General features: G+C 45.2%; 1 protein-coding gene across 1 annotated transcript; it reads right to left on the bottom strand.

Annotated features, from left to right (window-relative positions):
- Positions 1-1,141: 1,141 nt before the first annotated feature.
- LOC134407475 (prolactin-releasing peptide receptor-like) lies at positions 1,142-11,842 on the bottom strand. The gene is made up of 2 exons (XM_063139271.1): positions 11,424-11,842; positions 1,142-1,775 (listed from the first exon to the last, which is right to left on the bottom strand). Exons 1-2 carry the CDS (start codon positions 11,840-11,842, stop codon positions 1,142-1,144), a joined length of 1,053 nt encoding a protein of 350 aa, XP_062995341.1.
- Positions 11,843-14,868: the final 3,026 nt, after the last annotated feature.

Here is a 14,868-nt window from a genome sequence, read left to right as displayed (position 1 = left end):
TGTCTGCCACTGAGGCAAGTAAGTGGGGAAGGGGGGGCAAAATGGCATCCGAATATCAATCTGGACCTCCGGATCTCGCTCCGGATCCGGTTCTGGATTGGATCGGGGGAGGTCTGGATCGACCCGAAGCAGTTCGGGGTGGGTGTGCACAGCCCTAGCTGTAACTTGACTGAGGCTGCAGTCTTGTAAACACTTACCTCTGAGTAAGTCTCATTGTACTCAATGGGGCTTACTTCTGAGCAGACATGTACAGTATTGCACTTTAAAAGAAGGCTAACTCTATAAATCTCATGAGTTTGAATCAGTTAATCATCTAATCCTATCACTTTAAAAATGTGCATAAATGTGCATGCAGAGAAACAGTATTTCTCAAGCAAGAAGCGGAGGGCTGTTTTGTTTTGTTTCTAGATCATGCCCACAAGGGTCTCAGCAGACATCATCTTGGAAGAGGCATCCCTTCTCACAAGAGAGAAGAAAGGGGGAATACCTCTTTTGAGGAGGTGCTTGCTATCTGCAGTTTTTATAAGCACTTGTATTGAAAGTAATATCTTCAGAAAATATCTGCTGTGTTGTTAAATTCACCACCTTTTGCGGGGTCAAGTTCAGAGAGGTGGGTTTTTTTTTAAGCAATAGATTTAGGGAATGATCCCATAGCCCCTAGATAGCATCTGAGGGGCATAGGATAGTTTGGACTTCCAGATCTGAGGTTGGAACAGCTCTCCAACCTCAGAGCTGGGAATTGGGTCTCTGACATCCTCCCCACCCCCATCAACTCTGGTGCAGAAAGAACTGTGCTTGCTGCTTCTCCGAGTTTGGGAACACAACCTTGGAGAGGGGGAAAGGGGGCATTTCAGTGGGCAGGAAGGGGAGGAGACGGGAGAAGCCAGGATATGAGCTATTTTGAGGCCTCTCCATCCGCCTTCCTTCCACCTTTGAGACGCCTTTCCTAGATGGTCAAAAAAGCCCGTCTAGCAAATATGCAGGATGGGAAGATGGGGAGGTGAAGATAACTTCCATTTCTCCTCCCAGCCTGCATAGGATGGCCATAAGCCTCTGATTTCAGAGGCTTACAATCCTCACAACAGGTTTGCACCCTTAACCAATTGCACCACTCTCTACCATGGATCGTAGGTCTGAGTCCTCAAAGCATTACACTGACCGCTACACAATTATTGGCAGGGATGATCTTCTGCTTGAAGGTGAACATTTCCTTCAGCCCGCTTCGGAAGCGATCGTGCAGCCAGGCATAGAGGAAGGGATTGCAGCAGGCGGAGCTCATGGCAAACCAGTGGCAGAGCAGCTGGATCAGAAGGAAGTAGTCTTTGTTGATGAGGTTGATGTCGATGTCACGGATGATATTGAAGACGTGGATGGGGAGCCAGCAGATGGCAAAGGCGGCCACCACCAGCACCAGGAGCCTGAAGACCTTCCTCTTCCACAGGCGGTCGAACTCCGCCTGGCTCTGCGTCGGGTGACCGGGCACAACGCGGTTCTTCAGCTTGATGGTGATGCAGATGTATGAGAGGGAGACGGCCGACAGGGGAAGGATGTATGTGATGATCAAGGTGCTGTAGGCATAGGCCAGGCGCTCTTTCTCTTCCTCCATCCAGAACTCCTCGCAGATAGCAAAGCCTTCCTTCTGGAACTCCACATGGTAGGTGTGGGCAACGGCTGGAGCCACCAGGGCACAGGAGAGCAGCCAGATCCCCCCGATGATATACACGCAGCTCATGAACGAGATGCGCTTCTTGAGAAGGTGAACGGTGGTATAGTATCTGGGGACAAAGGGAGAGAAATGAGTGTGACCAGTGGTAGAACGCGCAGCACTTATTTTTAGTACTGTGCCAAAGAAATCGATTCTTCCATTTTCGGCTTTTCGTGGGTGTGGTGGATGGGGGAGAAACAAAAACCCTGGTGAAAGAAGCTGGGAGAGGTGAGAATTTTGGATAATTTTCTCCTTGGGGTACGGGGCAGGGTATCCACATACCTTTTATAGTGTAAGCAGTTGCTATGGGGTCTTTTTGATTTTTAAAGCACCCTCAGCATTTGCAGGAGTGTAGGAATTCTTCCTGAATGCCTATTGGAGTGGATGAGGTCACATAGGCATTCAGGAAGAACTGCCCGGCTCTTCCAAGCACCTTAGCTTTGCAAATGTTGCAAATTTTCAGGGAGTTCCACTGGAACCACTAAGTGGATCTTCAACATTGGGCTAACCGTCGGCTGCCAAAAATCCTGAGCTTGAACACAAAAGGCTCCAGTGCGCTGGACGTCTATTTACTCGAACATTCTGATCCTCCTGCTTTGATTTTGTTAATATTCCATGTCTATAGCATTTAATTAAATAAGGAAGACCTGTCGGGAGGCAACGCCGGAAGAGGGAAATTACATCTTTCCAACCCAGAACAGCCCCGGTTCCCGGAGACTGCAATTATCACATCAGAAACCGCATTACTGAATCAAGTCAGGGGGAAAGTATATATTAAGAGAGAATGGAATAATAGAGACCTTCCCCTTCATTCTTGACAACTGGTATTATGCAGCAGGTTAATACAAGCCTCTCCAGAAATTCACCAACAAACCAGAACGTTGTTTTAAAATGGATACCATTGTTTTTATACTGTTGTTTTTATGTTTTTGATGGTTTAAAAATTTTGTATACTTTTTAATGCTCACTCTTTTTAACTGTTGTAAACCGTCCAGAGAGCTTCAGCTATGGGGCGGTATATAAATGTAATAAATAAATAAATAACATTCCTTTAGATCTGCCTTTTAAAGAAAGCAACCTTTCCCCCTCTCTGAAGTGTGCCAATGCTGGGTTTTAAGAGATAAAGCAAATGTCTGCTACTTTAAGTCTTTTCTCTGCCTTCGCTGCGTGAAAGGTTGCCAGGTCTCTAGGGTAGCTAGTTATGGCAAAAGAAGATCCAGATCTGCTCCAAAAGGAGCACATGCTCATTTATACGGATAGATGCAAAATTAGACATAATGACCGTAATTGAACTAGAAATACAACATAGTTGGGAAGACTGTGGCCAGGTGCTAACTGTGCATGGGCAACATCAATGCTGCAGCTCTCCTTCCTTAAGGGTCTTGAGCTTTAAACCAAAATTGGACTGGATAGCCCTTGAAACCGGGGGTGCTTCCAAACAGGGGGCTATCCTCTGACAGCTCTTCTAGAAGACTGCCCTCTGAGAGCTCAGTTCTGTTAATGGAAACTCATTGGGCCTGTTCAGACAACATGCTAAACCATGGTTAAGCTGCTAACCCTTTTGCTGTAAATGGTTAGTGGGTGTGTTTAAACCATGGTTCTGTTGCCACCATGGTTAGGAAGGGTTCACATGACACACTGAGACACGCTAAGTCATAATGTTTAGCTCAAAATGCTTAACCATCATGGTTTAGCATGTTGTCTGAACAGGGCCAATAAGAACATAACATAAGACCATAAGAAGAATCATGGTGGATCAAACGAAGGATCCATCTAGTCCAGCACTCTGCCCAGCTGTTGACCAGGAACCCACAAGCTGGATCCGGGTGCAGCATCACCCTCCTGCCATGTTCCCCAGCAACAGGTGCATACAGGCTTATTGCCTCTGATACTGGAGGTAGCACACACAGACATCAGGACTAGTAACCTTTTTATTCACTCAGTATTTTAACACTTAATTTTAACTTAAATTTAAATTATACTGTTTTAACTCTGTATTTTAACCTTATATCAATTTTGCTGCGTGGTTGTGCTTTTTATCCTGGTTGTGCTTTTTATACTGTATTTTGTATTTGTGTTTTTAACCTGTTGGTTGTTTTATGATGGTTTTAATTTTTGTGAACCGCCCAGAGAGCTTCGGCTATTGGGCGGTATAAAAATGTAATAAATAAATAAATAAATAAATAAAATAACCATTGATAGTCTTCTCCAGGGATTTACTCAACACTCTTTTAAAACCATCCAAATTGGTGCCTATCACTACATCTTGTGGTAGCGAATCTCACTGTGCGCTGTGTGAAGAAGTCCTTCCTTTCATCCGTCCAGAATCTCTCACCAATCAGCTTCATGGATGACCCTGGGTTCCAGCATTTTGAGAGAGGGAGAAAAATGTCTCCCTATCCACCTTCTCCACACCGTGCATCATTTTGTACACCCCTATGATGTCTCCCTTTACCTTCCTTTTCCCTGCAAGCTAAACAATCCCAATCTTCCCTCATAGGGGAGATGGTCCAGCCCCTTGATCATTTTAGTTGCTCTTTTCTGCACTTTTCCCAGCTCTGCGATATCTTTTTCTCCTGGGGTGAGCACATAATCCGAGGTACCTGTGGCGTTACACCCCACAAGTCAGTTCCCAAATGTATGTCTGCAGTTTGTAAGTCTGTGGTTTTTAGAATGTTGGCCTGAGTGAGCGGAGTAAGAATGTCTCTTGGGAGGGGGGGAAGAGTGATATATAAGGGGAGGACTGAGGGGATTGAGAGGGACTTGTTAGGTACTCTTAGAGTCTTTAGTGCTCTCTGTGTTCAGAGTAATTAAGTTCTGGGAAATTTGAGGGTCAGTGTAGAGAGTGGTGTTTTTAGAGTGTGGTGTGCACGTAGTTGATGTATATTAATCAATACTGATAATAAAGAAAGTTCAAGATTGATTGTGTGAGAAAAAGGAAAGTGTGTATGTGAGTGAGTGAAAGGATTGTATGACAGGTTTCAAAAAGGTTTTTTAATGGTTTATTTGAAACAAAGCTTGTGTACTTTTGAAAATAAATTTTGATTGTTTTGTTTTTAAACTACCACAAAAAGCCCACGTGTCTGTTTGGCATTTATCATCTAAAGTTTACTTATTTAACACCCACTCTGACAATCATTCACCTCAGCACATATAACTCACAGTATTTTATTTTATAATATAGTAAAATCCTTCTCCATTTAAACCCCTTTCTCCACATAGTTTGGAGGAAGGTGGTTTTTATCCCTCGCCTCAGGCGTATCAAGCGGTGGTGCTTGGCTTGAGCAGGGAGTAGCCGCGGCCGGGTCTGGTGTTCAGAGCCTGTGTCGTGGCAGTACCCTTCACCCTTCAACAATTCTGAGTGTATGTCTGCCCGTTGCTTTGCCAAGAGTGTTGAATCTTTTTCAGCCCAAGGACTGGATTCCATTTTGGAGATGCTCTCAGGGGGCTGCATTCCAGTGGTGGGTGTGGCCAAAGGTGAAAAGGGATGGAGCCAATAGAAAAGGGGTGGGGCCAATAGAAAAGGGGTGGGGCCAATACCAAAACATACCAGCATATTTTCACTTAGAGCTCTAACCACCAGTAACTAAGGGCTAATCTACGCCAAGCAGGATATCACACTATGAAAGAAGTATGGAAGTGGTATGAAAGCAGTATATGGTATGTGTCAATGGGCCCCAACAGTTGTCAGTGCACTTCAATAGAGCTAGAAAGCAGTAGTGTGGCTCCTGCCTTTTATATATTGCTTTCATGGTGAAATATCCTGCTTGGTGTAGATTAGGCCTAAACCTTAGGAAAGGCATTATAGAATAGGGAGAAAACTGCACAACCCCTAGGAAACTTAATAGCCTATTTTTTCGGTTCTAAGACACACTTTTTCCCCCATATAAACATCTCTAAAAATGGGGTGCGTCTTAGAATCGTGGGTGTGTCTTAGGTTTTTTTCCCCCTGTTGGTGGTACTGAAATTAGTGTGCGTCTTACAATCGATGGTGTCTTACAATCGAAGAAATACGGTAACAATCATTTTTCAAGGGAAAGGGAGGCATAGGCATGCACAAGGGGTGTGCCAGGTGTGCCCAGGCACATCCTAATGTCTCAAGCAATGTGTCAAATGAAGGAGGCCATTGAGTAGGGATCCAGATGGGGATCCAGATGCCGTGAGTATGGTCCTCTGGCTGATCTGCTGCTGCTGCCCCTGACAGTGCGCCATTGCTTCCGGCAGCAGCAGTGAAAAGGAATCGCTTTGCTAGGAACCTCTCTACCAGGAGCCACATTTCAAAGAGGCCAGGAGGAGGGACCCCGAAGGCTAATATTGCCTCATAAGCTCCTCCTCTGGCCAGTGTCACTACAAAGCCCCACCAATGCTGGGGCTTGAGGAGCGACTCTACATCCCCCCACCTCTCACCTGCAATGGCCCTCCCATGGCCAGGCAAGCCAAACACAGTGTAGGGCATCAGTGTCTACAATGTTTGATAAGTGAATAAAAATAATGTCCTTTATGATTGATTATTCAATAAATGCTCGCCATTTTTTTTTTTAAAAAAAGAAGTCCCTGGGCGCACACCCTAATGAAATGTGCTGTGCATGCCTATGAAAGAGGGCATGGCCACCTGAGAATTCTGGAGACCCAGATAGGGACCCCAGGTTAGACTCATTTGGCCCCCTGGCTGGAGGTTCCTAACCTCTGCATGAGGCAAACCCTTGGCTCCAGTTGGTGGATTTCAGAGATCCAGGAAACTAAACCCAAGTTGCCATTGATAGTGACATGAAATCTGGGCCTTTGGATTAAGTATTTACCACCCCCTTGTGGGTTTCTATTGCTATGGAAATGTACTATTAACCTCGCACCTGCCCAAGCTTTTCCATTTTCCAAATGGAACAGCTGCATTCAGCCAGTCAAACAATTTGTTTCTCTGCGGAAATTTTTGTATTTTTTTTTATTATCATGCTATATTAACTGCTGGGCAGAAATCATACTCAGTTCGCTACGAGAGAATGGCTAGCCAAAGGCACTTTCCTCGGGCAAGATTGTGAGAAACGCGCAACAGAGCAAACGAACGTAATTCTCCGGTTTGGTGCTCTTGACACAGCCTGCCCAGCGAGAGGAAGGGGAGATGCCAATTCGTTAATTCACCTACTCTGCTGGTTGCAAGTTAGAAACATGATGAGGTCTTGGAGGCGCGGGAGAGCAAAAAGGGAGGCGTGAAAGCAAGAAGGGAAGGAGAAGCAACTGGCAATCTTTCTGGGTTCGATTCCTAGTTGGAAACGGAAGAGGGAGTGGTGCCAGTTTAATCCCTGTGGCACTGTGATATTCCTTCCCAGCTCTACAGAAATGAAAACAGTAGGGTGTCGGCAGAGCACCAAAGCCAAGATAAAGATGGGCTCATCTGCAATCGTCTTGATCACATGACTATCAGTCCTGGGTGGCAGGGGTGGAAGGGTGGGGCATGTAACTTAGTGGAAGAGCAGCAGCTTTATATGTAGAAGGTCCAGGTTCAATCCTTGGCATCTCCAAGTAGGGCTGGGGAGAAATTCCTATCTAAAATCAGGGCTTTGAATTGTACTGAAGCTGATTGGTGGGAGACCCAGGACAAATAAAAGGAAGGACTTCTTCACACAGCGCATAGTTAAATGATGGAACTCGCTACCACAAGATGTAGTGATGGCCACCAATTTGGATTTCTTTAAAAGGGGGTTGGATAAATTCCTGGAGGAGAAGGCTACCCATGGCTACTTGCCCTGATGGTTGTGTGCTATCTCCAGTATTCGAGGCAGTAAACCTGTGTGCACCAGTTGCTGGGGAACATGAATGGGAGGCTGCTTTCGCACCATGTCCTGCTTGTTCATCTGTGGCTGATGGCTGGTTGGCCACTGTGTGAACAGAATGCTGGACTAGATGGACCCTTGGTCTGATCCAGCAGGGCTCTTCTGATGTTCTTACCTGGATGAAAGCAGGAAAGCAGTGAGGCTGCCTGGCTCAGTGTGTGTGTGTGTGTGTGTGTGTGTGTGTGTGTGTGTGAGAGAGAGAGAGAGAGAGAGAGAGAGAGAGAGTGTGAGAGAGAGAGAGAATGGCCAAATGTGCCCACAGCCCAAACTAGTTGCTTACTGCTGGTTTAGAGTATCAGATGAGGACTGGGGAAACCTGACTTCAAATCACAAATTATCTATTAGTATTGTCTGAATGTAACAAGTTTTCTGCAGGGTGGGTTAATGTGGTTTCTGAACGCAGGGTGTTTTCTGCAGGGTGGCTTAACAAGTTGTCTAAATGCAGCCTGTTTTCCCCAGAGTGGCTTGTTAACTACACCATGTGGTTTACTGTCTCCAACAAGCCACCTGGAGAACTCATGGCTGGTTGTTGTTAGTTGTTCAGGGTGTTTAACAAGCCCCACTACATGGTTAATGAGCAACCCTGCGGAAAACGTGCTGCTTTCAGACAACACATTAACCACCCTGCAGAAAACGTGTGGTGTTCAGACAACATGAAAACTCACCTTGCGGAAAATGTGCTATGAACAGATGACATGATAACTCAGGGTTCAACACCAACTCACACTGGGTGGGTTAGCGTGTTGTGTGAAGAGTCTGTAGCTACAGCAAGTCGGATTTCTCTTTCTGTAAGCCCTTCCCTGTGTTCCCCTGGTTTCCTTATTATCCAGCCTGATGAAGCATTCTGAAGATATTGAAACATATTTTGTGATATTTTGGTTGGTCTTCATAAAGGTTTAAAACAACAGCAAAAAAAAAGAGAAAAAGAAGAAAAAAAAGCAGAGCGAAAATTCCCAAGGAGTGGCTAAATTTTATTTAGCCCAGGTGGGTTTGGGAAGAATGCTTCCTTCCCCCCCCCCCCACTTAAATTACCACTCTAAAAAAATGCTCAAAGTACAAAAATACATCTCTCTTCTTGTCCTTTAGGCATTGTTAAAGTTTTTGAAGGTTTTAAAGCATTAGCATTCTGGTGATGGCTCTTTGTGGCTTTACTGAACAGCAAATGGTACTAGGGTTCTGCAGATAAAAATGACGCCAGATAAAAATTCCTATTTAGGATGGATTTTACTTTCCAGGGTCATGAGTTGCCTTTTGCAAAAAGGCAAGCGTAAGCTGCGACAAGCTGGGCTGCATTGAAAATATGAAACAGCTGTGAAAAACGTTTGTTAATGTTAGATAAATGAAGGATAAACAGCTTGAATGAATTCAAGTCATTTTGAAAAGACCTAATGGATTCAGCAACCTGGTTGCCCCATCAAACTTCACAAAAGATGGATGGTTAGACAAACACACACACACACACTTATATATACACCCACACATACATGTGTGTGTGTGTGTATGCCAGACATGTATTCTAAATATATGTTTTACTATGCAAGCCAGTATGGCGTTAGTGGTACAGGGGTAGATATGGTGCCCATGGGTACCCATGTGCCCCTGTACAACTTTCTTGGCACCTACCAAGATGCCCAATGCCTTCTAGTTATTATATATATATATATATATATATATATATATATATATATAGTATTTTCTTACTGGCAGCTAGGATTGTTGTGAAATAGGTTTCTGTCAGGGCTGAAAACTGTAGGCTCAAAGGAGTTGTTTTGTTTGTGGGGGCTCAGAACCCACCTGTGCCCTGTACTCAGGCCGTGGCTAGACCTAAAGATCTAGCCAGACGCAGGGGGAAGGATCTAGCGATTTTATCATTGCAAGATCTCCCCCTCTGTCTACATGTGGTGCACGAAGTCCTGGGAGGAGGAGGACGTTGTAGCGGCCATTTTGTCTTTTTTTTAAAGGGGAAGGAGTGCTTGAACATTTGAGCACAAAAGGTAAGTGGGGGGGGGTTAGAAAAAATACTTCTTCCTGCTCCCCCACCCCACCCCCGATGGGCACAGAGCTCCTGAGGAGTAATGCGCTCGTGTGCAGTTCCTGGCTTCTCGCAGTTACTCGTGAGGAGCCAGGACAAAACCACCACGCCTGGCTACACTTCCCACGATCTCGGGATCATCCTGAGACTGCAGGAAAAAGTGGGATTAAAAGCTATGCCAATATCCTGGGACGAGGGAGTGATCATCCCTCCCTGCTCCCGGGATCCCCTGTGTGTCATGTGGACTCACAAGGATGATCCCGGGGCGATCCCTGGGATATCGGCAGGTCTAGCCATGGCCTCAGTCTTTTGGGCAGGCTACTTGTCCTTTGTGACTAGCCACGCCTCCTTTGGCAGCCATTTTGTGGTGGTATCCAGGGCAGTTTCTAAAGTTTGCCAAATGTGCCCTCAGGCTCCAAAAGTTGCATAGACCAGTTTAGAGTATCAGATGAAGACTGCGAAAGCTGACTTGAAATCACAAATTAGCTATGAAGCTCACTTGGTACACTCGGGCCTAACCTACCTCACAGGGCTGTTGCAGGTATAAAATAGAGGATGAAGTGTTATGGATGCTGCCCGTAGCTTTTTAGAGGAATGAAAGATTACCAATGAAATCAGTTAATGCCAATGTGTCCTGCCATGGCTCTGACATAGTGATGCTCTCTGTGTGAATAATATACTTGTTTGGGGCTGATAGTTAGGGATGTCAGAGAAATCTGCAATGGAATCAGATGAGTTCAGATTCCTATGACTCCAACCCACCAACTCTGCAGTGGATATTGGCTATTCCCAATATCCATGGTCTTGTGGACCTTTTAAAAAAATAAATAAATCTGGAATGTATGAACATTTCATTGTAGAAAAAATTGTAAGATGATATAATGTAAAAAACAAACAAACAGCGAAAAGTGCACTCGCTCCATAGGCTAAAACACGAATATTAACATTGGCGGGGGGGGGGGGGATTTGTGCATTTGGGAGGGATTTGCAAATTTCTGCAAATGCAAATTTGCACAAATTTGGGAAATTGGAGAGTATCTGATTCTGCCAATGAATGCTTGATGGAACAAAAGGCACCTGACAATGCAGACAGAATGAATCCCACAAAATCCATACATTCCTAGCCTCTGTGCAAGCAGTTTCATGCCCCTTTCATGTACTCCTTTTCCTGTTAAAAGATTACTTCCACCCCTCATTTTATATGTGAACAGGGTGGGCTTTAAAACTCTCTCTCTCTCTCTCTCTCTCTCTCTCTCTCACACACACACACACACACACACACACACACACACACAGAGAGAGAGAGAGAGAGAGAGAGAGAGAGAGAGAGATGGAGATTTGGCCTGTAGGCCTTGAGTTCTGCACCCCTGGGAAACCCACGGATCAATAAGATTATAGAGCCTGGATCTAGGGTGACCATATTTGGGAAACCAAAAAAGAGGACACCTAGTGTGTGTGTGGGGGGGAAGCAGCTTTCTGAGTCCTGCAGAAAGTACATTATTCCCCCACCACCTTAAAGAACCCGATTGGAGTGGAGGAGGGGAAAAGTTTTCATTCTGCACCACCACCATCCACTCCAATTGGGGCCTTTTCTGTAATGTCCACGAATGACCCACTTTCCCCTTTAAGACCTCAATTGGAGCTCGGGGTGGGGGAATGATGTGCCTCAAGAAAGCATGTTATTCCCTCCTGCCATGCTAATGGCAGCCTTAAAGAGGAAGGTGTGTCATTCCAGGACATTATTGAAAATTATAGAAAATCCCCCCTGACACCATGGAAAGAACAAAAACCAGGACAAATCCGGGCAAATCCTGACAGTTGGTCACCCTACTGGATCAAACACACGGGAAGCAATTACCTGTCCACTGCAATAGCCGTGAGGGTGAAAACAGACACATATACTGTCATGGGCTGCATCAGGAACACAAAATAGCACAGGAACTTCCCAAAGACCCATCCTTGGGGGTTGAAGGCATACGCCAAGGTAAAGGGGATACAGGTTGCGCACATCAGCATGTCCGAGAAGGCCAGGTTTCCGATGAAGAAGTTGGTGACGTTGTGCATCTTCTTGGTCTTACAGATCACGTAAAGGAGGAGATAGTTTCCCAAGATGCCCACAAGCACCACCAAGGTGTAGCAGGGGATGATCAGAGGTTTGAAAGCCTGGATGAGCTGCACACCAGTAAACTGAGAACTCGAATTGGAGTTGTTCCTGAGCACAACCTGGTAGGTGCTGACATTGGATGGTCTGTTGTCCCAGTGAGCCGTGGATTCCATGACTCCAGAAGGACCTGACTTGAAAGCTCAAGTCAGAGCAATTGCACCAAGATGAGCCTTCTAATATTTACTTTGGGGGCATGCTCTTGATATCACGGAGTTGGGATACTGGCCTCTCTGTATGTGTGGGGTGTATATGAGCATTAGATCAAGGATGGGAGGTCAACGTATCTCTTGGGTAAAACTAGAGGCTGGTTTTCGCTTTGTTCATTGCCTCAGTTTCAGAAAGTGTCTTCTCCTCGCATGCAAATGTATTTTCTTGAGACACCCTTTGAAAAACGTCCTTCAGTAGCACTCACTGTTCGCAGGAGAACCGAGATGAAATGCTTTTAAGGGACATTAGCTTGACTCCTTTGCACTTATTAAGCTATTTTAACTCCCCCTGCCAACCCTTTTGATGCCTTTTCCATTTTCAGCTGGGCTGCCTCTCACGCTTCTTCATAATTCTGCTCTTCCGTCTCAAAATTGCAACATCTCCGTGCTTTTTCAAGGGAATGACTCTCTCCGCAGTGGCCTGGGAAAGCAGATGAAAATGGGAAGTTTAAGAACGACAGGGAACCTGGTAAACAGACAAACAAACTGGAAAAGAAGTTAAAGAGATGACAAATCCACTGAGGGTGTTAACATGGAAAGATTCAGGATTTTTTGCAGCGAAGTGATGCCGCAGCGGGCGGAATTTTGCATTGCATCGTGTGTGCTCAGCCATGAAGTACACAAGGTGCGTTTCTATACGTGGCTAGCTTTTCATTTTATCTGCTTCCCAGTATTGTAGATAAAATTTGATACTGGCATATCGGGGTTGAAGAACAGCAGGCCCAGGGGCCAAATTGCTGGGGAACATGGGTGGGAGGGTTCTGTTGCACTCATGTCCTGCTTGTGGCTTTCCCGTGGACAGCTGGTTGGCCCCTGTGTGAACAGAATGCTGGAACAGATGGACTCTTGGTCTGATCCAGCAGGGCTCTTCTGATGTTCTTATAAATGTGACCTACCTGGGGAGCACATCTGTCTCTCTGGTTTTTCCATTCTAAAAAGTTGAAATTCCTCTCCTAACTTATTTATTTATTTAAATCATTTCTTGGCTGCCTTTCAGGGCAGAAGCCCTCGCAAGGCGACGTACGACAATAAAGTGCATAAAAACAATTAAAATATTAAAAGCTGTAAAATCATAAATACAATAAAATAGCCAAAACAACAACAACAACAATACAAGGTGACAATAAAACCAGCAGCAATAACAATGACAATAGCAGCAAGGCCGCAGTAAAATGATATGTTTTCAAGGCCTTCTTGCCTGCAGTGATAGAGCATGGTGGACTTCCAATGGGAGCCTGTTCCAAAAGCATGGGGCCACTGCAAAGGAGGCCCTCTCATGTGTGGTCACCCATCTAAATGCTCTCACAGGTGGGCAAATGAGAAAGGCCTCTCTTTCTGATCTTAGAGGCTGATATGGGTGAAGGCGGTCCTTCCAGTAACTTAGTCCCAAACTGTTTAAGGCTTTAAAAGTCAAAACCAATTCTTTGAACGAGGCTCAGAAACTAGGGTGACCATATTTGGGAAACCAAAAAAGAGGACACCTAGTGTGTGTGTGGGGGAAGCAGCTTTCTGAGTCCTGCAGAAAGTACGTTATTCCCCCGCCACCTTAAAGAACCCGATTGGAGTGGAGGAGGGGAAAGGATTTCATTCTGCACCACCACCATCCACTCCAATTGGGGCCTTTTCTATAATGTCCACGAATGACCCACTTTCCCCTTTAAGACCTCAATTGGAGCTCGGAGTGGGAGAATGATGTGCCTCAAGAAAGCATGTCATTCCCTCCTGCCATGCTAATGGCAGCCTTAAAGAGGAAGGTGTGTCATTCCAGGACATTATTGAAAATTATAGAAAATCCCCCCTGACACCATGGAAAGAACAAAAACCAGGACAAATCCGGGCAAATCCTGACAGTTGGTCACCCTATCAGAAACACACAGTGCAGCTGGCACAGTAAGCATTATGGGATCAAACCACCTAATTGCCACCAATACTCGGGTGGCCATATTCTGCACCAGCTGAAGTTTCTGAACCATCTTCAAAGGCAGCCCCAAGTACAGTGCATTATAATAGTCCAGCCTGGTTGTGACTATTGCATGGATAACTGAGGCTTAATTATACTAGAGTGACCAGATACAAAAGAGGGCAGGGCTCCTGCAACTTTAATTGTTGAGATGAGGAGAGGATTTCACCAGGTGCTGCATGCACACAAATGACACTTACAGAAATTCCCTTTTTTATGCAACTGATAAAGATACAGGAGCCCTGTTGTCCTTTTCATATGGTCACCCTCATTTTAGATATTTTTTGCCCCAACTCTTCTGCCCTCAACCCCACCCCCTTTGTCTTCAGCCTTGGCCACCATGGGAAGACAATCTTTGAGAGATTCTTTGAAATTGTATTTAGATCTTCAGCTGAAAGGGTTCAACCCTCCACATGGGCTTGGTGGACCTACTTTGAATTCAGCACCGTTTAACACATATCGTGCAAAACTCTACATGCATACTGTGTTGGCACGCAAGCATAGCTGACATCATAACATTTCTGCACGTTTCAGCTCCATTTTATAAACAGAATACGGGATTTTGCTCTTGGCATGGGGTCCTATGGAAGACAGAAGGGAGAACCTACAAAAATCTTTCTGCCATTTCGGTTGCTGCTGAGCAGTGTAGCCTTTGTCCCAAATAATTGTCATGTTGTTGTTGTGCCCCCACCCCACACACACACTGAATGGAATGACCATGAGATACAGGGGGTGGATCAGAAGTCATTTCCTAAATAAAAGTTTGTTTGTTTCTTAGCTTAATCCTAAACAAGGGAACTCAGAAGTAAGTTTCACTAATGTCACCTAGACTTAGTTCCCTGTTGCTGTTGTTATTATTACGATTTCTTAGATGCCTTTCTCAACAACAACAACAACAACAACAACAACAACAAGTCTCAGGGCAGCTTACATCAATATTAAAACATGCAAAAATTAAGACAGCGTTAAACTC

Source organism: Elgaria multicarinata, chromosome 12 (assembly GCF_023053635.1).
Source record: "Elgaria multicarinata webbii isolate HBS135686 ecotype San Diego chromosome 12, rElgMul1.1.pri, whole genome shotgun sequence".
NCBI lineage: Eukaryota > Metazoa > Chordata > Lepidosauria > Squamata > Anguidae > Elgaria > Elgaria multicarinata.
Note: the sequence above shows the minus strand (reverse complement) of the source record. Positions and strands in the feature narration are given on the sequence as shown.

Excerpts from the sequence above, each read along its gene's own strand:
- LOC134407475 (XM_063139271.1), bottom strand. The coding sequence starts at position 11,842 with ATGGAATCCACGGCTCACTGGGACAACAGACCATCCAATGTCAGCACC. Across the intron at positions 1,776-11,423 it reads ACGGCTATTGCAGTGGACAG|ATACTATACCACCGTTCACC; the intron begins GTAATTGCTTCC and ends CTTTGTCCCCAG.